The sequence below is a fragment of the Mus caroli genome, chromosome 1, assembly GCF_900094665.2.
Source record: "Mus caroli chromosome 1, CAROLI_EIJ_v1.1, whole genome shotgun sequence".
Classification (NCBI taxonomy): Eukaryota; Metazoa; Chordata; class Mammalia; order Rodentia; family Muridae; genus Mus; species Mus caroli.
The window spans coordinates 127,569,922-127,597,445 of NC_034570.1; the positions used below are offsets into that span (position 1 = coordinate 127,569,922).

The 27,524-nt window shown below is 50.0% G+C and overlaps 1 protein-coding gene across 1 annotated transcript in view; it reads right to left on the reverse strand.

The window, feature by feature from the left end:
• The window catches only part of Igfn1 (immunoglobulin like and fibronectin type III domain containing 1), a 31,170-nt gene extending 5,933 nt beyond the window's left edge, over window positions 1-25,237 (reverse strand). Inside the window, exons 1-19 of the mRNA XM_029481289.1 lie at window positions 25,220-25,237; window positions 22,213-22,321; window positions 20,252-20,391; window positions 18,610-18,709; window positions 17,291-17,335; window positions 17,044-17,089; window positions 16,299-16,476; window positions 15,146-15,259; window positions 13,767-13,935; window positions 12,328-12,600; window positions 11,524-11,573; window positions 7,062-7,179; window positions 6,454-6,578; window positions 5,690-5,831; window positions 5,069-5,368; window positions 4,164-4,463; window positions 3,461-3,634; window positions 2,388-2,516; window positions 48-350 (exon numbers count right to left, since the gene is read on the reverse strand). Coding sequence (XP_029337149.1) covers window positions 48-350; window positions 2,388-2,516; window positions 3,461-3,634; window positions 4,164-4,463; window positions 5,069-5,368; window positions 5,690-5,831; window positions 6,454-6,578; window positions 7,062-7,179; window positions 11,524-11,573; window positions 12,328-12,600; window positions 13,767-13,935; window positions 15,146-15,259; window positions 16,299-16,476; window positions 17,044-17,089; window positions 17,291-17,335; window positions 18,610-18,709; window positions 20,252-20,391; window positions 22,213-22,321; window positions 25,220-25,237 — 2,833 coding nt within the window. The remainder of the gene's footprint in view (window positions 1-47; window positions 351-2,387; window positions 2,517-3,460; window positions 3,635-4,163; window positions 4,464-5,068; window positions 5,369-5,689; window positions 5,832-6,453; window positions 6,579-7,061; window positions 7,180-11,523; window positions 11,574-12,327; window positions 12,601-13,766; window positions 13,936-15,145; window positions 15,260-16,298; window positions 16,477-17,043; window positions 17,090-17,290; window positions 17,336-18,609; window positions 18,710-20,251; window positions 20,392-22,212; window positions 22,322-25,219) is intronic.
• Between the last annotated feature and the right edge of the window lie 2,287 nt (window positions 25,238-27,524).

A 27,524-nucleotide genomic window follows, 5' to 3' on the forward strand; every position in this document is an offset into this window, starting at 1 on the left:
AGGAAGGGTCTATAGGATTCATGGTGGGGAAAGGGGGTGACACTCACCAGTGGCGGGCATGGCATGAACCAATGTGTCTAGAGAAGTGGCCTGGCTCCGGCCCCCATCATTAACTGCTGTCACCCGCACAAAGTAGCCTTCTTGTGGCCGAAGCCCCTTGGCTGTGAAGGTGGTGCCTGGCACAGTGCCCACGTGGCACGGGCTCCACTGATGGCTGTCTGAACCACACAACTCCACAATATATCCCTGGGCTTCATCAGCATCCTGGGCATCCGGCACTATCCAGCTCATGGTGATGCTAGTGTTTGATGTGTCTGTAACCCGTAGATCCCGCACAGGCCCTGGGGGTCCTGGGCAAGCACCATGGAAGTTTCAGGAGTGTGGCATCTTCCTCTGAGGAGTCTTCCAACCAAGGAGTCTTGGGGTTTCTTTCACTTAGGGGTTTCTGCAGAACTGTGGGTACCTGGCTACCCCCTCAACTCACCCACCAACTTGCCAACCCCTAACTATCCCATAATCCTTGACAGTTGGTATTTCCAGTTGAGAACCGTTTGTGCTCCATTATGTCTGGGGGCTGGAATTTTATGTCTCTATGCTGAATTATAACTCTTAGTTGGGAACGACACCAGCACAGATTTCTTGTTCCTTGTCTGTTAAATGGGAACAACAGCAGCACTACCTACCCATGGGGACTGTGGAATAAGCAAAAGTCAAAAAGTGTGTGTGTGTGTGTGTGTGTGTGTGTGTGTGTGTGTGTGTGTGATTTGGATATTTCACTGCAGCACGATATTCTGGCTGTTAAGGCTAGCTGCATATTAAACATTCTGTCTGTGAGATACCAGCCCCAAAGGCACTAGGATTGGTAAGGGATTATTGGTATTTCTAAACGTGTGATCATTGGTATTTCTAAACATGTGATGATGTTTAAAATCACTGGTCTAGGGGAGTGCTTCTAACCTTGAATTTGTACTCAAATCACTGGGGACTTTATTGAAAACAAAGATCCCAACTCAAGGGTTCTGAGGTGCAGAATAAGATTTCCTTCCTTCCTTCCTTCCTTCCTTCCTTCCTTCCTTCCTTCCTTCCTTCCTTCCTTCCTTCCTTCCTTCCTTCCTTCCTTCCTTCCTTCCTTCCTTCCTTCCGTTCTCCTTCCTTTCTCTCTTCCTGCCTATATATCTATGTATCTATGTATGTGTCTATCTATCTATCTATCTATCTATCTATCTATCTATCTATCTATCTATCTATCTATCTATCTGAAATATGTGTGTCTCCTTCTGTTCAACTTCTTAATGCTGGGGTTGGATTGCAGATGTGCACCACTACACATGGCCTGAGATTCTACAGGAAGTTTCCCAAGTGATATTTCCAGGCTACAGATTTTGCACAGTAGTAAGGGTCTAGAAGGTAAGACCTACTGCTGTAGCTGCTGCAGACACTAAACATTCTGTTTCCTCCATCCCCATCACTGATGAGAGAGCCAGTGGTTGACAGTGAAGCAGAATAGGTTTGCTCTGTTTGCAATGCAAGGACACATGGGCTGGCTCCCCTCCCGTCTCCCTTGTAGAATATTCTGTTGTTACTGGAGTTATACACGCAGTCTGTCACACAGCTGATTCTACAAGTGCCTTGATTCTGCTGCCTTGATGGCTTGTCATCAGCAGGCTTATCTGAGGGGCTCAGAGTAACCCCTTCTAAACTCTGTGCTCTGGAGCAAAGCATTTAATAGGGGTTTTGTGAGAAGGGCACTCACTCTCTACTTGAATCGGGAGTTTGAATCAAAGTTAGGCAGGCAAGTGTCTTTCTTGTGGGGCATGGGCATACCAGAAGATGCTATCGTACCTATCTTTAATGACAAATCTTTAGTTTTTGCTGTTTCTGTTTTCTAGAGAATGATTCTTCACATCTCTGATACTGCTGAGACCTCAGATAGGCAAATACTGGGCTAGGCTCTGTTAACCAAAGACAGAGGCTGGGATGGAGGAACCTACCTCCACGTGCAATGCTGGCCCCTTTGCATATGATGAACAGTGTGAACTGGATGGAAAACTGAAGCTAAGCTTCCCTGCTGCCTATTCCCCAGGGATGAGACTCTCCACTAGTGAATGGGCAATGCCACTGGCCTAGCATGGCTAACACTGACCTTCCCTGAGGCCAAAGAGTGCCAGACATGATCTTGCAAAGTCTTCATTCCTCCTGCGTGGCCCCTGGACCCATCTGATTTCAATCTAGATCCTTTAGGACCCCAGTGGCCTTTCAACCTTGACTTCCAGCTCCTTAGAATATCTCCCTCCAGACTGCCCTTGACTTGTGAACTTGCATCCCACCGTTTCAAAGCTATCCCATGCACATCCCTCCCCAACTTCCTGGATCGGTGCCTTACTTACTCATGGGGTCTCTAGCAAAGACAGCATCCGATGGAGGCCCAGGATCTCCAGGGCCCGACAGAGTCATGGCCGTGACCCGGAACTCATACTGGCAACCCTGTCGCAGACCCACCACAGTGTACCTTCTTTCTGTGGAAGACCACATCCCGTATTAGTTTCCCATTGTGGGACCAGAAAACGGGGACAAATCTCAGCACCCCCATATTCAGGAGAAGATCAAACGTGGGGTCTAACACAGCCCTCCTGCATCGCACCAACCAGGTGTGACAGAGCTGCTTCCAAGGTGTTTTCATCCCCATCCCATCTGGTTTGCCTCAGCCTTGCCAGATGGTCATGATGGCACTTTGATGTCTCTGATTCATGCTGCCTCACAGAGTCATAATACTTAAATACTAAATGGTGACATTAGAGATGTGAGGATATGGTCCCCAAGTAGCCTTAACTCCTAAGTGGCATTGCCATTACCGGACTCCTGACAGTTTGTCCTGAGCCTGGTGTTGGGCTTCCAATACACACAGAGCACAGCCATGCATGGGGTTCTGGAGGCTGCTGTAGCACCTGCTTCAGCCTCAGTCTCATCCAGATTCTTTCTTATCTCTGGAAGCAGCTAACTCCTAGGATACTAATTAGAGAGTAGGGTCCCTTCTGTCTGTGTTATAATCAAGGAAACTGAGATCTACAGAGGAAGTGGGCTGCCCATGGTCAAAGCCTGAAGCGTGTGTGAGGGGGTAGGGAGGAGAGCTGGCTTCCAGCCTGACACTTCTATTCTAGGGGTCCTCTGCTGATAGACCTTGCTGGATGAATCTTTGGGGTTTGGGGGTGGGGTGTTTAGCAGCATCCTTGTCTTCTTCACACAAGATATCAAGAGCATGTATTCTCCACCCAGCTGTGACTATCACAAATAGCTCTAGACGTTGCCAAATGCCCCCACAATGGGGACAAAACCACATCAGCTGAACAGCATCTATGTTAAACTGATCCTCACTAGTGACACCAAGGGATGCTGTGGCCAGGAGGGGCTCTAAGGCAGCTTGGAATGGGGTCAGCGAGAAGCTGCCCTCAGACCAACTCACCAGACACAGGCTGCTCATTCACAGCCATCCAGGTGTTGCTCCCCTTCTTGCGCTTCTCGATCAGGTAGCCCAGGATGTGGTTACTGCCAGGGCCCTGTGGTGCCCCCCATGTGAGAGTGATGCTCTGACTGGAGGCTGACAGGATGGATGGGGCAGAAGGGGGCCCTGGGAGAGCTGAGGGCAGAGGGAGCCAGTCAGCAGAAGCTGAGACAAGCACCAGTTTGTGGGAGGTGGGGCTGTGGGGAGAGGGCACGGGGAATCTAGGGGCACAGTCACACTCTGCTGTCTCAAGCATTCCAGTGCTGACTCAGCGTTTCCTGCCACACTATATTTGCTGTTCTGGGACAGAGATGATAGAACAGAAAATGCTCTCCTGCCTTGGTTGGAGCCAGTTCTGAGATCCCTTAGCCTCACCTACTGATAGCTTGCTCCAGAACAAGGACACGTGATAGAGAATGATGTTGGCCAACATGCAGGTCCTGAGAGAAGGGGGCTGTGTGTCTCAGCCTCAAAGAACTGTAAAAGGCTACCAAATTCCCAAAAGAAGTCATAGTAAGATGTGTCTACTGTGCTCTACAAAGGCCTCAAGTCCCACCCCATTCCCATCCCCCAAGCATAGCTAGTGACCCTCAGGTTGTATTCTAGCCATAGTAGAGAGAGAGAGCAGAGGAGTTCTGTATCCAAATGTTATCTGTTCTCTCACCCTCAGGACCCATCAACACCTCCTCCGACTCCAGGGCATCTCCGGCTCCCACTGAGGTCACAGCCCGCACACGGAAGACATATTTCTTGCCCTGCTCCACGCTGGTGTCGGTGAAGCTGGTACTGTCTGGTGGGGGCTCGCCCACCTTCAGCCAAGTGCTCCTTCCAGCCTGTCGCCTCTCCACCACATAGTGTTGTATGACCTGCCCCCCATTGTCCCTCGGGGGTAGCCAGCGGAGGCAGATACCTGATCTGTGGCAATCCTGAACCTCCAGGGGTCCTTGTGGGGGCTGAGGCTTGTCTGAGGACCCGTGGAGAGAAACAGGAGGAGAGAGGAGTCAGAGAAGCCGGGAGGGGGCATGTTACTTAACCCCCATATCATCGGATAAGTCTGTAAAGGAGTGGACAGCCCAGAGATACACATGGTTCCTGACACAGCCAGAGGCTGAGGCAAGGCGGAGCTCCTGGGTAGGTTCCAAATGTCTCTTGGTGTCTTTGGTCTCTACTTCCCCAGTCCTGCCTTAGGAGATAGAATGGGACCTCCAGCCTGTACCTAGCCCTATTCAGTAGCCAGTATGTCCTTCTGCTTAGTGCTCTTGTATAGGCAACCTGACCTTGCTGGTACAGACTAGGGGCCACCATTCCACTAATCTTCCCCCGACTCTGCTGTGTTAGAGCTCACACAACAGTGTCCACCAGCCTGTACCTGGCCTTGGCCTATCTCTTCTTCCTAGGCAGTCTGGGGACAGGGAAAATGGGTCAGTAGGGGTGGCTTAGGATCTTAACTCTCATGCAAATAAAGACCAAGGCTAGCAGAGTCCATTCCCAGACTGATCCAGGTTCCCAGGGAGGTCCTGGGATCCCAGAACCCTGGGGCCCTGACTGGAGAACAGGCAGGGTCAGCACCTATAACTTGCAGGGTGAACTCAGCCTGCACACAGCCTCCCTCGCTCCTCAGCGTCACGCTGTACCGGCCACTGTCCTTCCTGCACACGCTGGGGAGGCACAGCCATGTGTAGCCATCTGCCAGAGCCAGTTGGATGCCCTTGTGGTCGCCGCCCACCACCTCGCTCCCATCTTTCCTCCAGGCAGCCTGAACAGGGAGGCGGCTCTGGAAAGGGATTTTCACAGTGACTGGCTTCCCAGCCTTGAACACCAGTGGCTCTCTCAGTGTCTCTGTCACATCTGGAGCAATGGTGGGGGGATCTGGAGATTTTAAAAAAAGAGTAAAAGAATCAGAGAGGACCACGTTCTGGGCCACTGGGGATCATGGGAAGAGCCTAGAGAAGGAACTCCCTACCCCACCTCATGAGGACTAGTAAAGGGAACGGGCTGGGTCTGCAGCAGGGAAGGCCAGGGTCAGACCTCAGCGAGAACTTCCTAGTAAGGAAGGAGATGGATAAGATGTTGGGTTGGGGGAGGCATGGGTTGGCTTCATGAACAATCTTCATAGACTGAGAAGATTGCAGACAAGCGAAGGATTCAAGGCTTCCACCGAGGAACATTTCACCTGGTGCTGGGCCTCACCCTGCACGGTCAGGCTGGCCTCGCTGTGCTGGCGGCCGGCTACAAAAGTGTATTTCCCAGCCTGGGTCCCCTCCACGTGGGTGAGAATCAGTCTGTGCGTGAGCCCATCTTGCTCAAAGATGACTCCATCTTGGGCAGTGAGCTGGAGGCAAAGATCACCATGGAGATGGCCACTCCCACCCTGTCCAGTTCAGCACTAATAACTGCCCTGTGGATTACATGGTTGTTATCACTTGCCACTATGCCTGTCCATGCTTCTCAGAGATCAGTGGCTGCTCAGAGAGACCAGTGAGCCCAGCTGGCCATCAACTCTCAAATCAGCCCTAGGAGATGAGCGCTGTTATCGAGCAACTCATCCAAGGTCACATAATTGCTAACAGAAGAGCAGGGATCAGGAGTCAGACTTCACTGACACTACCATGCTGTGCCACCTGGTGTGACCGCTTTGATGGGGCTCAGAGAAGCTGCTCAGAGAGACCAGTGAACCCAGCTGGTCAGGATGAGACCAATGGGCTTGTATAAAGCCTTGTAGGCTGAGTGGAACTCGTGAGAGAGGATGATGGGAGAGTGTCATTCACGATTCATAATGAGTTTATTCAAAACACACCACACACCCACTGTCTAAATGTCTCCCAAAGTAGAAACATCAGTAAAATAGTGAAATATAGTGAAAACTTCTATAAAGTCTCTTCGGTCTACTTCTCTGCTTTGCTATGGTCCCTGACCCCATTAGTTAGGCAAGAGGGGTTATGAGGTGTCAGTACCTTGACTCCATCCTTGAACCACGTGCCAGGTCCCAGGTCACTGGCAAGAGTACAGGAGAGTATGGCGGCTTCTCCCAGTTGTACCTCTGTATCAGTCAGACCCTGAGAGAAGTGGTCCATGGAGCCTAGAGAAGATACAAAGGAAGTCCCCAAAGCCCAGCTTTGGCCTGTGTTGAATTCTGGGGAGCCTCTATGGTCCTGCCCACAGGGCTCAGTCAGACGCAATGCTGGGCCTCTCATTTCCCTAGGCTGGTACAGAGATGAGGGTGTAAGGGAGATAGATATAAAGCACCCCCATATATACCCCCGAGTCCCACAGAGAGGCATTTGGAGTCACAGAGGCAAGCTAATACTCTCGGACCTTGGACATGGAGTTTCAAGAGCTAATACCAAGCAGACCTTTGAGTTTCACATAGCTTGGATCCCTTCTGCACAGGGAGAGGAAAGGAGCGGAGGCTCCCTGAGTTTGCAAGGGATTCTGGGAAATAGAGACACTGGTAGTGATGAGTTCCTGTGCTGAAGGTAGAACTGGCAAGTAGGCACCCCAGTGTCCAAGGACTCTACCCTCTGGCTCCACCCTATAAGAGCCACCAGCTGGGAGTACCTACCTCGGGCCTCCGAAGAAGAGCGGCCAGTGCCAGGCTGGTATCTGGATCTGGGGCTCTGGGTAGCATCTTGTGCCTGGCCACAGACATCTGACCTGCCCTCTTGGGTATCTCTCCTGCTGCCAAGATGCCTGTGGGGGCCTCGCCTCCTGTCTTCACTCCAAGGTTCTCTCAGAGACCCTCTATCCTCACTGCCAGCCCAAGGCTCCAGACCTCGGGCCCCCTCTGGGGTTGCTCTCTTTGCTGATCCAACTTCAGTCCCAGACTGCACCTGATGCCTGCTTCCACAGGGACCAGGCTTCCGGCCTGACCAGCCAGGGTCTTTCCCTCCCTGATTTTCAAACTTGGCTGAGGCCCTGGATCTTTGGACCTTGCCAAGCTCAGCCTCCCAGGACCCCGACTCCTGGAAGGATTCTTTTCCTTCTCCCTGTCCTGTTCCTTGTTGAGAACCTGGCTCCTGGATTCCTTCTGATACACTTTTGAAGTCCCTTCTGCCAAATGGACTATATAATTCATTCTGGGGTTCCTGGGGCTTTGATGTGACACCATCTCCGTAGATAGTGGAATCTCTTCTACCTGGAACACTTGAGCTCCCTGTAAATCCAGCCCTGCCCCCTACAAACTCTGAGACTCTGCTCTCCAAGGAGCGTGGTCCTTGACACTCTCCAGCAGCCCCTTGGCCAGTTTCACAGCCCCTGCCCTTGAAGGCTCCTTGTCCCATATGGGTTTCTCTGAAAATGGCATCAGTATCCTGCAGTGAGCTAGAAGCCCCGGAGCTGCATTGAACCCGGTCTTCCCAGTCTGCAGCCCGAGTGTGGCTTGTGGCTCGCCCACTGCCAGGTTCTGACATTACCTTGGTCTCCCTTCCAGGTGTAGAACTTCTGTCTACCTCCTGCCCTACCCCTGACAAGCTTCCAGAACTTGTTCCCCTCCTCCTGCCATTGAGTAATGAGCCTCCACATCCCTGAAGTGTCCCTCCCTGCTGGTCAGCAACTCTACGTCTTTCTGTTGTCCCCAAGCCTGATTTATTAAAGTCAAAGTCATTTTCTGGCTCCGGAGCAGCTAGCCCTGAACCACTCCCATCCTCCACTGTCCCCCTACTATCAAGAAGCCGAGATGTCCCTATAGCTCCTGCTTGGTCTACAGATCTGATCTCCTCACTCGGCGTCCCTCTGTCCCTGAGAGACCCTTGGAACCCAGAATCATTTTTCCATTCTCTGATACCTGGTTTCCCCACAGAGCCAACAGCCCCCAAGGCGTCAGGGATTCCCAAGGACACACAGCCCCCAAGACTGTTCTTGGTACCCTGCCCCCCTGAAAAGATATGTGGCCTATCTGGTGTCCCCAGCTTCTCTGTGCCCATAACACTTTCCCCGTGTGCTATGGCACCTGTAATATCCAGCATTCCAGCTAACCCAGAGCCCACCTCAGGCCCTGTTGCATCTCTAAACCCCATTACTCTGACTTTCTCCCCATTATCTTTGGAGCCAATCTCTGCTGCTCCCTCATAAACTGACCCAAGACCCTCAGACTCATGTTCTTTGGGTACAACCAGTGACCCTGGTCCTCCTAGCCTCCCTGAACCATCTGCAAGGCGCATTTTCCTCTCTGACCCCATCTCCCCAGGACCCACTGAGCTTCCCCTATAACCAACCCCATTCTTGGACTCCATTCTTCCTGTTTCTCCCAAGCCATCCCTTATACCTGCCTTATTCCATGACAAAATGTCTCCCGAATGTTCTAAACCGCCTGCCTCATTCCTTGATGAAATAAGTTCAGAATGTCCTAAATCATTCTTATAGCCTGTCAGGCCCCCTAATGCCCTGACCCCATGACTCTCAATGTTGTTCTTATAACCTGCTTTACTCTCTGACCCCGTACTTCCAGAACACCCAAGTTCATTCCTATAATCTACCTTAGACCCTGAACCCACGGCCCCAGGGCCCCAAGTTCCACTTTTATAACTTGCCTCACTTGCTGGTCCCATTCCTCTGAGGCCCGAAGAGCTACCTCTAAATGCCACCTCACCATCTGGTCCTGTTCTTTTAGGCCCAAGACCCTTTGATTCTTCTCCATAAGCTGTTTTGTCGCCAGCACTCCAAGGCTCTGGAATTCCAGACCCATCTCTATAACTGAATGCATTGCCAGACACTTGAGCCCAGTGGCCCTCTGAACTGGCCTCATGAGGAGATGGTGCCCTGGGGTGCCTGGCTTTGTCCCAATTCTCAGTTCCAACTGTAGAGGTCCTGGCACCAAGAAAACTGATCCTTTCTCCATCTCCTTCCTTGTCCCTTCTCCCCAGAGACCTTGGTCCCATGGATAATGGAACCCCAGTGCCGTTGCCAAAGTCTCCTTCCCTAAAGGCCCCCAGGACTCGGAAGTCCTCATAATCTCCAGTGTGACCCCAAGAACTCAACCCTCCGGAGTGCCCTGGTTCTGCTTCTGTGTATCCCTCTCCATCCTTGCCTGCTGTTCCAGAGTCTTTCCTACCATGTCCACCCACAGATCCCACTGTCTCAGAACTCCCTAAGCCACGGTCACAGTGGTGCCCTCCAACATGGCCTGTCTGACCATGGCCTTGAAATACATCCCTCTGCTGAGCTTCACTAGAAGGCATTCCATGAAGGCCAGCCGAGCCATTTCTGAAGCTGGCCTCTCTTCCAGATACCTTTCCTGCAGGACTACACTGACCTTTGCTTCCAGACCACAATCCCCCAGGGACCCCTGAGTCATGACTGTAAGTACTCCACTTCCCAGACTCTGTCTCCGCAGGTGCCCCACAGGTGGCCTTGCAACCAATATCAGGGCCAGATCCTGTTCCTTCCTGCATCCTGGATCCATCACGACAAGTGGCTCCATTCCTAGAAGCCATCCCTTCAGAATACTCCCATTCCTCCTCATTCCTAGACTCTGCCCACTCTGGACCTCCTAAGCCCATCCCACCTCTGGACCCTTTTCCTTGGGACCTCCCTGACCCATTCCAGAACTCTTCTTCAGATCCCACTGCCTCTGGGTCTCTTAATCCTTCCATGTGTCCCAGTGTTCTGCTAGAACCCTGGACACCCAGGCCTGGGGATGTAACTAGCCCGTGGTTTCTGGCATCTATCCTCTGACTAGACATCTTCAGGGCAGCTACTTGGGAACTGCCCACGCTTCCTTCCTTCCCACCAGACCCCAGCACTCCAGACCCACAGTGGCCTCCCATCTCTCTGATATTGGACCACGTGCTATCCTGAGGACCTATGTTTCCATACTCTGCTCCACCTGGCTTCCCTGCTTCCCTCTGTCCCACTGTCCAGCTCTGAGGAAATTGGAGGCTTCTGGAACCTTCCTCCGTTCTGCCCAAGGCTCCAGCTGAGCCTTGACCATTCCTTCCCTGAATCTCTTGTAAGCTACCTTTCTTACTCCTGAGATCTTCTGGGCCGTCAGGGCTGGGTTTGTAGACCCTCCCCACAATCCCATGACCACCTGTGCTCTGGAAAGAGCCCTCAGCTTTGGCCTCAGGACTCGTGCACCCCAGAAGTTTCCTGTCTCCAGATAGTGATGATTTCTGGGTGTCATTGCCCGCAGATGTCTGTCCTGGATATCCCCCTTCTCCCCAGTACACCCCAGCTTCTCCATGGCCAGCATCTCCACCTGGCCAGCACTCAGGGCCCATGCCTGCCTTGGAGCTGTGAGCTCCCCCTCTAGGAAACTCAGCGACAAAAGGACTTCCGGCCCCATTGCCTCCTGGAGCTTCCCCAAGGCGGGTTCTGTTACCTGACCCTGCTGCTGTTCCCCTCTCCTTTCTCAGGTTACCCCTACCTTCCCCTTCCGTCACATCCAGACAATCGCCCCACATTTCTGTCCCCTTCTTTTTCAGCTGAAGCCCCTCAGCATCAGACTGGGATCCCCACGGCACCCTCTGCCCTGCCCCTGCTCCCAGCTGAGGGTCGCAGCGTTGTCCCTGGCCATATCTGTCCAGTTCACTGCCATGGCCCTCACTGTGTTCCTGTCCTTCTCCTCTGCTCTCAAGCCTTCCATCCCGAGGGTGGCTGGAGCCAGCACTCTGGCCTCCTGCTGTCTCCCATCTGCCATTCTCACTGTCAACTCTACCAGGCCATTGTTGTCCTCTCTCCAGGAAGCCCAAATCTGATTCTGTATCCTCTCCCTGAAGATGAGACCTTCTGGGGAGGCTTCTACCACAGTCTCCCTCTCTTTGTGGCTGACTATCCCCTAGAAGAGTGACCCTGAGTTGTCCTCCTTCCAGAAAGCTCTTTTTGTCCTGCCCAGGTCCCCAAGTAGAATTAACTATGTCTTCATCCACCACCAAGGGATAGCCATGTTTGCCAAAGGCACCCCTGTCTGGGCCTGCTGTGAGCTGTGCCCCACTAATCTCTTTGAGGGAACCCTGCTCTCTGGATTGCCCTCCCTTGATGCTGATGCCTCCAGCGTCTTCTGCTTCGGAGGCCAGAGCTTCTGGAGTCTGCAGCCGGTGGTCAGTATCTGTGGTCTGAGGGCCTTTATCCTTCCCACCTTCCGTGAGGTGTTAATTACACAGAGGTCATTAGCCCATAGAGAGACAAGAGAAAAGACCCTGTTAAATGAGGGCAAGGCTCCTGTCTGACATGGTTGTTTTGCCTAGCCCTCACCCTCCCCAGTGGAGAAGTTGCCCATTAGAGGAAACAAACAAAACAAAACAAACAAAAAACAAAAAACCAAGGATGTTTCAGCACATTTAGTAGGTGCATCCATCACCTCCTCCCCCAGGCCTGTATCTACAAGCCACCCCATCCTGCCACGTGTGTCATGGGGTTTTGGCACACAAGCTTCTGTGTCAGAGTTGTTAACTTATCAAGCTGCTGTGGGTTTTGGAAGACCCATTTGTCCTACTGTCTGCCTTGCTTCTGCCCAATTCAGTTTCTGGGGATCATATTGCCCCCAGATGCCAATGCTTGCGAGGATTGGAGTGTTTCCTGGCCCACCCAGGGGCTTCTCATCCACATTAATCATGCGCCACGGGCATAAGCTCTATCCCAAGTCCTGGGTCTCAGGCTCCTGAGTGACCCTAAGAGGTTTAATGGAGTACACACAGCTGGGTTTGGCAGGCCATGATGAGGCTGGGTTGTACTCAATCAAGAATAGATCTAAGGAGCCTTCCTCATTCTCTCTGAGTGAGAGAAGTATCCAGAAGTAGATGACAAAGGGAAGGAAGCCCTCCTGTTTGCACTCTGAGACCTGAGACCTTGTCATAGGAAAGGCAGGGGAATTCAGAAGTGTGTCCACTCACCTTCAACCACCAGCCAGGCACTGGAGGCATGGAGTCCAGTGTTCAGCGAGTAGAGGCCCATGTCTGAGCTACTGGCCCCCTTCACAACCAGCCGGTGGGTTAGCCCATCAGGGGACACAAATACTTCATATTTGTCACTGAGCCGCAGTGGTCGGTGCTGGAAATGCCAGGTCGCATTGGGACAGGGATTGGAGAGAGTACATTCAAAGACTGCATTACCCTGTTCCTCACAGTGGGTCTCTGCCAATGGGACCACCACTCTGGGGGGGATGGCTGCCATAGAAACAGGAAAGAGGAGGTGTATCAGCTTTGTAGTGTGACTCGGGGACTGTCTAAGCACTGGAGTTAGGAATTAAGAAATCTAGTCCAGAGCAGTTTGTCACAATCTTCCTGTCACCTTGGATAGGTCGTCTCCTTACCCAGTTTCTATAGCCACCACCAGGTTCTTACTGAAAGCATTGGTACCCTCACACACACACATAAAATGTAGGGTTGTAATCATATTGTGATCTCCGAGAAAACTTAAATTCTCTTTTTACAAACAAGGAGATGGAGGCTTAAGAAATTAAAAGATCTATGTGTAGCTGTGTATATAAATTGATAATCCCAGCTTCTGGGGAGGTCAAGGAGGGAGAGTCACAAGTTCAAGGCCAGCTTGTAGCACAGTGGGTTTGCGACCAGCCTGGACAGTTTTAGAGAGAGCATTTCTCAAAATAAAATAAAGAACTGGGGGACCGGTATTTGCCTAGAATGAGCTAGGCCTTAGGTATAAAAAAACCAACAATGACTTGTCTCATTCTGGCAGCTAAGAGGTGTCCCACTCCCAAGGCCATGATCCACTGCCCTTGTCACATTGTTTCTGGGCTTTCAAAGCCCATCCTAGTACCCTAGGCCTGCTGGGTGACCTTTCCCTTCCTGTTCTTCAGGCTTGGTTCAACCTTGTTCTTTATGATCGTTCTTCCTCTAGGTCTCTCCTTGTCCTCCTAAGAGGCCCCTGGTCAGGTGCTCTATAGCTGGTGTAGACACAGGAGCCTGTGGATACAGGACAGAGTTCATAGAGGGGCACAAGGAGGGGAAGGAACACAAGAAGCAGGACTAGAAGAAGCCTGGGCTGCATGGGCCTGTCTGGCCCAGGTGGAAATTCTTGCTTGGGAATTGTGGGAAAGATGGACATTTATCAGAAGGGGTGATGTTGTAGCAAAAGGGTCTGGGTCTGATCTGAAATAATTGCCACAGAAGGCCTGTGGGCAGAGGCATGTCATATATGACTGTGTCCCTCAATCACTCTGTAGAGCCCAGCTGGGTACCAACAGGAGGATCTGGGTGTACCCCTCTTCCTAGTTGTCTTTTGCAGTGCAGCCTGTGGCATGTATCCCACTCCATAACACAGCATGGACCCCCTCTCCCCTATGCAGACCTCTGGGATGAAGAATACTCACTGCTGGACTCTAACTCTGTGGAGAAGACCACAGCATCCTCTACCATGACCTGGTAAAGGCCAGCATCCTCAGGCCGCAGGTCCTGGATCTGGAAGTGGTAGCGCTTTCCCAGCCGTCTCAGACAGTGCTTGGTCTGGTTATCAACACCGTAGGGGATCATCTCACCATCCTGAAGCCAGGAAAGGATGGTTCAGGGCCTCAGTGGGTCCAAAGAGCCTCCTATCCTAGCTTCAATCTGGTTACTGGCCCAGGTCAAAGACAACATGATCCTAGAACCATAAATGATGTGGGGTTGTAGAACCAGGGCAGAGAGCAGTGCGTGGATGTGGAGGGATGGGTCATGAGGTAGGTGGAAATATATGTTCTAAGGATGTCCAGTCACTTCCCATGAGTGGAAAACTATGCCCTGTATGCAGAGACAGCTGAGATTGCTGATACAAGTTGTGCTTGGAAGAGAGTTGTTACACAGATCTGTGTTAACGTTAGCAGGAGAGGTCATGCTATGAGCTCATTCAATCACCCAGGAAAACGTTCAGAGAATGTCTCCAGGGATGCACAAAATGTAGTCATTTATACATACACTCATCCTTGCTAAGCCATCTATAGATTTGTTACTTGCCAAGAATTGACAATCGCTAACACTTATCAGCTGCCCACTGTGTGCCAGACACTATTTCAGATACTTGAGATATTACGATAAACAAGGATTCCTGATCCAAGGAAGCTAAAACCCCATAGGAGAGAAAGTAAAATAATAAGCAGCATAAGTAATTAATTTGTTTATAGAAAAATAAAACTAAGAATAACAAAGCGGAATAAGGGGGCGATGGGCTCAGAAGCACCAGGGTGAGGCAGGGAGCTCAGCAGAAGCACTTGGGTGAGATGAGAGAATTAACCACATGGCTGTTAACACGCTAGGCACATGAGCAGCTATAGAGAACAGGCATAAGGCCAAGGAGCAAGACCAGGGCAGCAAGGAAGAAGAGAGACGGGTGGGAGGAGCCAGGTCCCAAGTTCAGACAAGCATGCAGTGTCATTTGGGCATTGCACTATTCTATGAGGTAGCTCTTCTGATCCTTTATTTCAAAAATTAGGAAGCTGAGGCTCGGGTCTGATGTCGAGCTTAAGGCGGTGGAGACAGGGTGAGTTCGGCTGCAGAAGGGATGCATATTTGCAGCCCCCAATCCCACATACCCATCCTGACTGCACATGGTTGGCATATACTCAGAACTCTGTCCCTACCCTATTCTGGCATTAGAGTCTATATAGAGTGACAGATCTGCCTCAAATGCTTACCACCTGGGTGTTCTAGATGATTCCACGGGACCCACCACTTCCCTCCCAAGACCCACAGCCCCTGTCAGGGCCTCGAGCCTTACCTTGTACAAGTAAATCTTGCTCTCGAGGTTCTTGAGATCCAGCTCCAGGTCAAACGTAGCGACCCCTTCCTTGGTGACCTTGATGTGTCTCAAGTTGGCAATGGCACTGACATACTACAGGGCAGACAAACCCGTTAGAAGAGAGCAGGATCTGGTCTCAGCCCTGGCCTACAATGTCCCTGAAGAGCAGGAGTTTATGGAGGTCTCAAGTGAGGATACTTAAACCCTCAAGGAGGAAAATTCAATGAAGGTGAGGGAGGAAACCAAGAGAGAGCTCTGGGTGTCCATTCATTTGTTCCTCCTGCTGATAAGCATTAGGAGGACATCACTAGACAAAACTGTGTGCTAAGGTGGGCTGGAGAGATGGCTCAGCAGTTAAGAACACTGTCTTCTTCCAGAGGTCCTGAGTTCAATTCCCAGCAATCACATGGTGGTTCATAACCGTCTATAATAAGATCTGGTGTCCTCTTCTGGTACGTCTGAAGACAGTTACAGAGTCTTAGCTACTCATATACATAAAATAAATAAATAATTCTTACAAACTAAATTGTTTGCTAGGCCCTGTGTTGATGCAGGTAAGAACGGTTGAAAGAAATGCTAAGGCTCTTGATTAAAAAAAAAGCTACTTCCAGAATAATAAAAACTAGTTGCTTTTCAACTCTAGAAGGAAAAAAATAGACTTATGTCAAGTTAGACACAAGAAGGAACTTCCTATGTAGGTTATAAGATGCTGGATCAGAGTACTAGAAATAAAGTCCCACATCTGGCAATGATAACAAGGATGACAAGGATGACAGGGGACAATCATTAGGCCCTTACTGTGTGTTAGGAGCTGGGCTTGTTGCTGTAAACACATCCTCTTACTTATTCTCTCAGCCCTACAAGTCAGATTGTGCTAGAGCCCTTGTTTTACATGTGAGGAAATCAAGACCCGGAAGCCCTATCTTTTCTAAAGTTCAGAGTTCAATAAGCATCAGACCAAGGTATCAAAACCCAGAGCAAGCTTAGAAGGCTGGATCCTTAGCAGGACCTCTTGGTGGGGCTCAATGGAGGTAGACTGTCTACTGTATTGGGTTCTCCAGAGCCAGCTCCAAGTGTGAGGTTCTTCCAGACCTTGTGCTCCAGGTAGGGGTTTGGGGCAGGGCCAGAATACCTGGGCCATTCTGTCCTCCTGTTCCTTCTTCATCTCCTGCAACTTGCGCAGCATGCCCCGGAAGTCAACGATACCATACTGCATACAGATCTTCTCGTAGTCCTTACGGTCTGCAGTCACCAACAGCTGCCACACCTGCTCAGACTCCATCTTTTTTTCAGGGGTTGGGGGTGGGGCCCTGAGGATCAAGGCAAGTGGGTCAGAGGCCAGGAGGTCAGAAGTGTCCAGGTATTGACCCGCTGATCCTGGCAATCGGAGTGGTGTGGGGAATCTTCACTCTGAGTACTTCAAGGGCAGGCACAGAGGCTGAAATCTCTGGCATGGACCACTACCTCAAGTGGAAGAAGAGAGTGGATGAGGCAAGCCTTACCCTGTGGCATCAGCTTGTAGGAGACTTTGGGCTCCTAAAAATTGGTGGTGTTGATTTCTGGGTAAGAGGTCTTTGAGTAGAAGTGAAGTTAAAATTGAATTGTTTGGTTGCTTTAAACCATATATATTTTTTAAATTACTGCTCAAGTGGGCCCTTCCATTTTTGGGCGGTGGGGAAGAAGACTAACTCAAGGCTACAGAGATTTAAAGTGGCCAGATCCAGGATATGCAGTTCTGTGCTCTTCTGCCCTCCTGTCCACTGATGGCAGTCTAGCTCCTTTCTTATATCAGAAGTGGAGAGTGAGTGAGCCCAGCTTCCTTATGGAAGGAGTTGAGGTGGGAACCATATGAGCTTCCAAAACAGTCCCAGACCCACCTTTTTTTCAGCATCTTCCGAAAGTCCATGAGCTCCTTCCTGAGGTCTAGAAAATAAAGAATAAGTCTTGAATCCTAGGTGGGCTGTCTAGGATCCAAAGAAAGGCTATGTGTCAGGGGTGATAATCCATGTTTTCATTTTTTATTTTCTGGTAATGCCCACAAGTGTATGCATGTGTGTGTGGCTATATCAGATGGGGAGCAACATGCAAAGGTCCCCAGAGGGGTGTTCCAGCCACTCTACCTACCCTCCTGAGGTTCCTTTTGCCTTTTTCGGTTCTTCCGAAAACCCACTGGACCATCCAAGGAAGAGAGGAGAGAGGTGGTGCGGACAGACAGGGAAAGAAGCAAGACACTTGGATGGTCTTCCTGGGAAAAGAACCCAGCCCCAGAGCCCTGCCCACCCACTGATTCTAAGGCACATTACAGCAAAAGGAAGAGATGAGGGTGGGGACTTCCATGAGCTTTGACACCTCAAAGCTTCACCGTGAGCATCATTTCATGAGGGGGAGACTCACTCACGTGGCTACAGGGAATAATTGACAGGAATAAAGGAAGCAACCACAGCAAACTCAGGGCATCCAAAGAGCATCTGAGAGCTGCCAGCACAGAGGATGGGACCCAAACTGCCAAATACATCAGATTCTGTTCTTTTCACTGTTCCCACAGACATTCATAATCATCTTCTTCGTCATCTGCTTCCAGTGGAGGGTCTAGGGGCACCCAGTACACAATCTCCCCTTGCGCCACAGCTATCATGTGACAGAGTTCTAGCCAATGACATGTTAGCAAAAAGCTCCCAGTTTTTGAGTCTTAAGCTTTTGCTGTTTATGAGAGAGGCAGGTGTACTTGGGCCTTCCCTTTCCCTCTCTTCTTGCTTGAGTGTGGAATAAGTTTGGATCTTCAGTGATCAGTCAGCCTGCTAAGGATGGCAGAGCAGCGAGACAAGAACTTGATCGCCTATGAGAGCCCAGAGCTGTTATTGAACCCTGGACTCCAATCTCAGAATTTCTTACTATGAAATAATTTTAGTATCGTTATTTCTTGGACTTCTTTTACGATTTTTTGAATTCTTAAAGACAAGACGAATGTCAACGTACTTGAGAGACTAGGCTTGCTTTCTCTAGAGGTATCAACCTTTCCATTATCACAACTCAAAACTTTAAGAATCTTCAAGCACCATGCAAACCAAACCAAGCATGTCTGAGATAGGATTTAGTCTTTGTGTTACTGGTCAGAGGGGTCTGATATAGACCTACACAAAATAGCTCTTCTAGAGTGGGAAAACTGAGATCCAGGTGGGAAAAGAAACTAACTTTGTAGAAGATGCAGGACTAGGAACCAACATCTGGATCCTGGCCCCATTCAGAGCATCTGCCACAGGGTGTGGCTGAAGGTGTGCCTTTTAGGCACATGTAAGCTGAGGGCCACTGGGTGGAGCCAAAGCTCCTGCAGGAGATGGGGGAACCATAGCAACAGCCTCTGGGTCCTCCCTCTTCTCCTGCCACCCTGTGGCTCCTCTGAGAGTGTTCTCTGGAGAAAGCTGGTGCTGATGGGACAAACTCACCTTCAATGACCGTAAGCCTCACTGAGCACGTGGCTTCTCCATAGGCATTCTGTGCAGTGCAGCGGTACAGATCTGAATCCTCTCCAGTCAGCTTGTTGATCTGTGGAGAGGCCGAGGGCAGGGGAAGGGAGCTAGCACTTACTGCACGTACTCCATGTGCTACACACCATTGTGTGTTAGAAGTACGAGGATGCACAAACATGGCTTTTTCCCCTTTGACTCTCAGTCTTTATCAAGAAATACAGACATCAAAACAAACTCTGGATTCTGACAGAGGACAGATGTTCTTGCCATCAAGGCAATATGGGCTGTACAAAGAGCTTACCCTGGGGGGAATCAAGTGAATCCGGCACTGAAGAGGATCTCTGCCATGTATTATTAGCTATGGGACCTTGGGCAAGTCCTCTGTTCTCTGTGGATTTTGATTTCTTTGTCACTTATAAAATGGGGATAAGGATATCTTACAAAGTAGAAAGTGGTCAGGATTAACTCATGTCCTCTGGCATGAATGATTAGTTCAGGGCCCGACACTTGTCAGTGTTCCACGGTTATTGTCTAGAATAGTACTAATATTAACCCACAATTGCTTAAGGGTGCAGATGCTATTTGACTGGTGGTAAGGTGCATTCCAGAACACCTCCTTTAAGCTGAAGATATTACCAATTGAAAATGCATTTAGTACAGCTAGCCTACTAAATTTTGCCCTAGCCTTGCCTACTTTAATATGAGATAGCACATCCCAGAGCTTGCAGTTGGGCAAGATGGCTAAGTCCATTTTATAAAGGAGAGTTAAATACCTCATGTAAGCCAGTAAACACAACATGCTACAGAATACAGTTATCCTCTGACTGATGGAGGCTGCGGGTAGCTGCCATTGCTCAGAGTGGCTCACACATACATATTTCTAACCCATGGAAAGATCAAACTGAAAATCTGAAAACTCGATGTGTAGTTTCTATTCAGTGCACATGGCTTTTCCACCAACACAAGATCAAAAATTACAAGTGGGACCATGGTAAGTCAAGAGCTGTCTGTACTCAGTTTAAGGTGACACACTGACTAGTGAGCCTCAACCTTTCTAGTGCTATGACCCTTTAATCTCTACCCTCATGTTGTGGTGACCCCCAATCACAACATTTTTTGTTGCTTCTTTATAGCTGTAATTTTTCTACTGATATGGATTATAATGTAATGATATGCTGTGCAGAATATCTGATATGTGACCTCTGTGAGAGGGTTGGTTGACCCTCAAAGGGGTCACACTCACAGGTTTAGAACCACTGACTAGACCCTTTCCATGGACTTTTAATCTTTATAATTCTTTAACATGTGTACTATAATTATGCTATCCCATAGGTGAAGAAATTGAGACAGTAAGAGGCAAGTAACCAGCTTTCCAAAGCCAAAGCTGTAGGCCTGGGACTGTGGTCCAGTATGGTCCAGGTGGTCTCCTGATTGTTAGAGAGATGACAACAAATCCATCTGGGTTCTCCTGGCTCAGGAGACCTTGAACTACGGGTTGAAGATGAATAGTCCCAACTGTGGGAATATCTCTCCTTCACCAGAGGACCAGAGCCATTAAGAATTTTAGGGACTGGGAAGAGAGCCATGAACCATGGGTAGAAACAGCTGCAGGGCTCACCTGAAGCACGTGCTCCTCTCTCCCGGGAGCAGAGGAAATCTGGTACTTGCTGGAGTTGCTGAGGTCTCCTTTGGTGCTCTGCCAGTGCACATCAGGTCTGGGCTCCCCACAGACCACCGCCCGAAAGATGGCATTTTTCCCTGTGGCAGGGAAGAGGCAACGTGGGGGTAGAGAGGTAACATGTTATTTGGATTTAACCTTACATCACCTTGCCTGCTGTAGGCATCCCAGCTCTCTATTCCAAAAGAAGTTCCTGACTTTGATCCCCTTACTCGTGATTCATAACGCCAGATGGAAACCATAGTTTCCAGGTACCCAGGAGCAGTTGCTGGCCTGACTTCCATCATGCAAAGGCCTGGTGTCCCCAAGAGAAAGATGTGGCTGGGTTGTCTATGGTGGTGGTGGTCGAGAGGGCAGTAAGCAGGGATGGAGTGGGAGTCGGATTTCTTCAGGAGTGTGTGCGTGAGCGTGTGCGTGTGCATGTGTTAGGAGGCTAAGGGCTCTCCCAATCCAAGGAAGTGAATGACATTTTATGAGTTTGATTCCCCCTATCTAGGAGGATGGGCAACACAATCTTAGAAAGCAATGGCTTGTACGCGAAGGAGCTGGTGCCGGGACGTAGGACTCCAGCTCAGAGAAGACCTACAGTTCCATGCAAGGCAAATGGAGTGGGAATTATTTCACCCTCACAGAGCCGGGCAACCTCCTGCCAGAAACATCTCAGCAGAAGAGCCTGAAGGTCCCAGTGCCCTATCGTCTGTCTTGTGACCTTGTTTCAGATCTAGAAAAGTATAATATGGTAGCATTATTTTTCTTATGTCAGAATGTTGTTAATTAAAACTTACAGCAGGGATAACTGCTAGGGAAGGAACACCAATTCCAAGTGGGTCCCTGTGGCGTTTTACAATGGTGCTCCTGAACTTAGACTGGCCAGTGGGCCACTAGACATGTGGCCCTTTAGGGCAAGGTTGGAAGAAATGTAGTGTGTGTGTGTGTGTGTGTGTGTGTGTGTGTGTGTGTGAGAGAGAGAGAGAGAGAGAGAGAGAGAGGGGAGGGGGGGGGAGAGAGAGAGAGAGAGAGAGAGAGAGAGAGAGAGAGCACAGAGGTCATGTGTCTTCCTTGTTCATCTTCCATTTTTTTTTTAAAATGTTTTTCCTTCACTTTTATTTTACCCATATGGGTGGTTGTCTTAATGTTTGTCTGAGTATCATTTGTGCATGATGCCCTCAGAGGCCGGAAGAGGGCATTGGATCCTCCCTAGACCCGGAGTTACAAGCAGTATGAGCGGCGGCATGGGTTCTGGGAACCAAATCCGGGTCCTCTGGAAGAACAGCCATCCTCACCACTGAGCCATCTTTCCAGCCCCCTCCACTAATTTTTTGAGACAGGGTCTCAAGATCTGAAACTCATTTGGCTAGACAGGTTGTCCAACAAGGCCCCAGGGCCCTGCTAATTCTTTCTCCCCCATGTGCAGACCGTGTATACCCCAGTGTCCAGTCCCCCGTGTGCAGACCGTGTGTACCCCAGTGCCCAGCTTTTTGTGAAGATACCAGGAAACCAAGCTTAGCTCCTCAGACTTACAGAGTAGACACTTTCCTGGCATCCAGGGAGAAGAGAGATTTTAGCCTCTTCCTGTAGAATACATTGAGATAAGGAGAGGAGAGAAGGAGAACCTGGGATTCTGATTCCCTGCTTAGTATTGGCCAGCCCTTGTTCCCTGCATCAGCACAGCATGGACTGTCTTCATTCCTTTTCCCCACAGTCTCCTCAGGCTCCTGTCCCTCCTAGGTATCCAGGCAGACAGACAGGCGCCACTTGAATATAGGTAGACTAGATACATAGGTGATGGACATAGGAGGGACTGGGTACCCAGAAAGGTTAGGTGGCCAAGCCTTGTGCTTTCTGGAGAGTTAAGAGAGCAGGAGCCACGACTCCCTCAGCAGCATCCAATGGGGCCTCACCCTCTGGTAGAGCCAAGGTAACAGGCTTCTGCTTGAAATCTGGTGTGCTGCAGCCTTCTGGGATCTCGTCCACCAGCTGCCTGATGTTCACTCCCGGGATGGAGGACTTCTTAGGGGGCTTTGCTGGAGAAAGTGGGAGGAGTTCACCTTGACCTCCCTCCCATTCAGTCAGAGACCCAGGTCCCTAGTTTCTCTAGAAGTCAAGGTCAGCTTGTCCTGCCCACCCGCCATCTGTAAACAGCTTTAAGCTTTAAGACTTTAAGCTTTAGTGGAAATGTGGTGGTTCCTCTCTAGTTTGTGTGCCCCAGGAAGACGCTGGGTGTGTCGCTAGAGAAAGGAGGGTAGGAAAGGGCCATTCTTCAGGAAGCAGGAGTTCAGTTCCTGTGGAGGCTCGGTAAAGCAGAGCAGACTCCAAAGCCCACCCTGAAAAAGCAGAGATGGTGTGTTCCCAAAGAGCTCTGGGCTCTACCTCCTCCCTGCCTTCTGGCCACATGAGGAACCACAATGTGGGTGGAGGGGACAGTTAGTTCTCTTACCAGCCATAGTCCCAGCTTCTCTGTGCTCCTCTGAGTGGAAACCGATCTCCTGAGGGCGACAGATGAGTTGTTTACGATAGCCCAGGTTGCTATCACTCCATCCCTCCCGTGACACCAGGGACACCAGCCATGATCTAAGGTGAATGTTGGGGGGTGGGCAGGTGGTGCCCCTAAGAAGTTGTCTAACCCCTAAAATGAAAATGATTCATTTCCTGCTATTCCCTGGAATGGCTCCACTAAGCCAGTTTCTCAGGGAAGGAGTAGGTTCTGCTCAGTTCCTGAGGAAAGAAAGCCATGCTGCCTGAACTGTTAATCTATTGCTTGCTTGGCTTCCTGGTGGGACCCTATCTCCAGTCAGAGATTCAGACCAAACTCATTCAGGAATCTCGTTCAGCAGTAGTGACTTCCCACATTTGGAATGCAAATTCTCCAGTGATCTCTTAGCTTTTCTACTGGGGCCCAGGAGCCTTCTTCCTTTATCCTTAACCAGTGTGGAGTCCTTCAGGAATAGGATAGGTTTGGGGATTGGATGAACACCATGAATGAGTTAAAGGGAGACTTGTAAGGATCCTCCAGCAATCCCACCTAACACCTGAGAGGCTGAAGCACTGCCAGACGGTTCCATTTGGAGGCGCTATACTTGCTGCCCCCAAAACTCGGTCATTGATATTGAATCACACATGACAGCAAATTCAGTGCTTTCTTGAACAGCTTCCCACTCACTGGCACTTCTGGCCCTCTCTGCAGCCTAGTCATGCCCCCCTGTGTGCTGGAATGTCACTGTGTGCCAACTGCGTTCTGGGGCGGTCACAAGCACCACAGGAGACACAGACAGTGCATGAAAGGAGTCACAAGGGTAGACAGGAGAGAAAACGACTCCAATGAGCAAGGCTTAGCTACACTAAGTGGGGGTGGGTACCCCAAGATCTTCATTCTTCCCTCTCTCAGGTCAGTAGTGGATAGACGGAAGCACCCAGGCACCCAGCCACAGGAGGTTAGCACAGCAGAGCCACCATCACCATGAACTCTAGTAGATTGTGTGGCTATTTGCCACATCAAGTAATTCAGATACCAGTCCCTTACCTTCGCCTCCTGCGGGTCCTCCAGTTAAGAACCAATGATGTAGAAGCCTGCGATGCTCAAGGGTCCTCAGTCATGCTGCTTCAGGAATACTCTGGAAGAAGAACAAATCCAAAGACTAATGAGGGAGAGGCATGCCTGGCTAGAGAACAGAGGGATGAGGCATGTAGGCTTAAATAGGAGGAATGGGAAAGGGGTTAATTCTTTCCTTTATGATTTATTCCCACATCTGGGAAGACTGCTAACTCTTCTTAAAAGCACTCATTTCAGCCTACCTCAACCGGACTCTGAGTTCGGGATCTCAGGGTGTGTCTCCCCTTAATTCTTCCCAGGACCCATAGTTCTCACCCGCTGTCCCAGAAGCTGTTCCATTCTGACAGCTTAGGTCCCTGATACCTTCAACTTCTCAACAGAAAGGAATAACGAAACAAGATTCCTCTCAACTGCTTTGGCCTTGACGTCGATACTCTGAACTGCTAGTAAGATTTTTAACTTAGTTGTTGTATAACATTCTCTACCAGGCAGTGCCTGGAAAATCAGAGCCAGGGTGGATCCACTTGGACAGGACCCACTGAAATTCCCTCCTCCAAGATACTCCAAAGATACTGGGCTTCCCTAGAAGTTTCAGAAATGCACTCCAGCTTGTGATCAGTGAGCCGGATATCCATGGGGCTCATCTGACACCCATTGTCTGCTCTTTCCTGCTCAGAAAAGCTAAAGCACAGCCCAGAACCTCTCTCCCTGATTGTCCCAGACCAGGTGGACAGCCAGGTACACAGTGTAACTCACCTGCATGGCCCACCAGCTTCCAGCCTACTTCTTGGTTTCCAGCTGCTGCTGGCTGCCAGGGACTCTGAGCCGTCTGGTCTGGCGATGGACCGGCAGAGCTGGAACAGATGTAGGTCACTGCAGACGCCTTGCTTGCTCTCTCTGCCCCTCCCACTCACCCCACCTACTCGTGCTCCTCCTGTGGCCCAGGCTTGGCAGGGGAAGGCCCCCAGGGCTAAGGGACCAGTTGGGGAGAAGGCCAGATATGGAAGGGTCCTGAGGCATCTACTGGTCCAGCTCATGTTTTGCAGAGTCTTAAGCTCTTTACCCGACCAGCTGAGGGTACATTTGCTCTCTGATGCCTCATTTATTTGATCCCTTTGAGTGAGGGTGTTCTCATCATTGCTCAGCCTCAGTTCTTCTGCTAAGCTCATCCCTTGGGACCCTTGACACAGTAAGTCACACTGATACATAAAGCCCCTGTCCTTTTGATAACTGTATCCCATAGAGGTACCAAACAGTCAACAAACTTTGAGATTGAGTCACAAGACCCGGGGAGACTGAAGTGTGGAGCTCAAAGGCTCAGGTACTGTTAGGCCCTGAGTATACACGTTTAAGCAAACAACGAGTCTTCCGCTCATGAAGTTTAATAGGACAGAAAGATGGTGACCAGTTACAAACTGAACAGTCTGTAAAAGAACCAAGAGCAAACCAAGGATGCCTAAAGGTAGGAGGCCACGAAAGGCAGCCCCAGCTCAGTCTGGACAGGTAGGGTCTAGAAGCCACTCTAGGATCCTAGCTTACCTGAAAAGGACTGTTGAGTTATGACAGAATCCTGCTTGAGTTTGAAAAAAACACTCACTCTGGCTGCATGGAGAAGGAACGGGAGGAAAATAGATGATAGATAGTCTGGTTCTCAGGGGGGAAGTTCCATAGGCCCCTGGCATTCCAGCTTATGGTAAAAGGTGGAGAGGGAGCCATGAACAAGAGAGAATCCTTGGCATTTCAGATTCTCTGCTGGTCCCCAGGGAGATAATGCACTCTTCTCTGAGGCCTAGAGATGGCCTTGAGTTGTTTTCACTACAAACTAACCTCTATCTTCCATGTTTTAAGAGGAGTCATGTTAAGGATGTTTCTGTTCTGTGCACCCCCATTACATTTAGATCCTTCTCATTGCAGCAAGATAGGACGTTTAGGTCTCCAAGAAACAACATGAGTCAAGTCATCTCCCTGACCTTACATCCTATTCTCAAGTATGGTATGCAGAAATATTAAGTAGGCTGTGTAAGAGTGAGACCCTCCAACTCTGCAGGAGGCCCTGGGCAAGACATTGATCGTGTTCTCTGTCGCTGGCAGCCAGAAAGGAAAGGATGGAGTACCAGCCTCTCCCAGACTCTTCCAGTTATCACTCAAGACAACAGATCTAGGGTTGTGAGTTTTCTTTCCCAGTGACTTTCCTATACACAGATGTCATTGGTGACCTTTCCCACTATTGCTGGTGGCACATCACCTGATTGTGTGTGTGTGTGTGTGTGTGTGTGTGTGTGTGTGTGTATCCATCCCAAGTCTTTGCCGTCATTGAGTAGAGAATAAGGCAGAGGTTTTGCATGCGCTCTCCACTATTCCTCTAAGTTAAAGCAGTCCTGTCTCCACAAGAGAGAAGCTGTATGGTAACTTATTATATGGTAAGCAACAAGAGGTCCGGGCACCATAAAGGCTCCCTTTTGGGGCACCTTAACCCACATAGGATAGAATTGATGATAGGGTCTCTGACACACCAATGTTAACATGCAATGATCCTGTCATTTTGGGGTGAATTTCACAGACTTGAAATACCACGTAACTTGGAGAGTTTAAATTGACTCATGGGTTGACATGACTCTATGCTATGGTATAAATGCCTTTGCTCAACTCACTGAGCCAACCCAGGGTGTTCCACATTCTCCTCTCACCCTCATGGGTCCAAGGAGAGGGGTTTTTAAAAATCATAGTTCTAATTAAAAGTTTGAAAGCACATACCCCCCCTCTCTCTGTCACACACACACACACACACACACACGCACACACAGCAGGCAGGGATAGATTCTCATGAGCAATATGAGCAATAGAAAGCTATGAATTCCTTGTGCAGATGACGTCACAGGATGAAGCCCGAGCTCATACTCAAGACTCTGCTCACCAAGGTCTTCTGGGAAGTCTGAGTTAGGAGAGCTGATGACAATGTCATTCCCAGAGCCTTACACCTGTCCTCCCGAGGTCACTGGCAGGGATGCTTCTGGGGCTGCCACTTCCTGAGAACCATCTACCCTTTCCAGTCTCCCAGCTCCACTTCAGGGCAACGTGCCTCCCTGTCTCAGTCCAGTCCAGCATCAAGCCAACCTCAGTGTAATGAATCCCATGTAGCTTCAAAGGAATGAAGACCTTGGAGACCCCAAGGACACTTTCATTCTCGCAAAGCTGCTTTCTGCCACAGAGTAACTAAAAAGGCCTTGCCAAGCAAGCCTTGCTGACCTCAAGGCTTCAAGGGTGGCTCGTCACCCCCAAGATGGAGAGGCTGGGGAAGGGTCAGCTCTGGTTTATAGGAGGGGTGAAACCACTGTGGGTCATTTATTAGAGCAGTATAGACTGTCACAGATCAGAGCTGGACAGGACCTCATAGGGCATCAACAATGAGAAAAGGACAGTATTTGACCTTCATAGAACTCTTGCTGCATGCCAAACAGTCCTTTGCATTTTTAAGTATATTATCTAGGGGCTGGAGAGATGGGCTTAGTGGTTAAGAGTGCTTGCTGCTCTTGAAGAGGATCAGAGTTTGAATCCTAGCACCCACATATGATGGATCCCAACTACCTGTAACTCCAACTCTGAGGAGTCTAATGCCCTTTTCCGGCCTCCATGATCCTCTCCCCACCCCCTTGTAAATATATA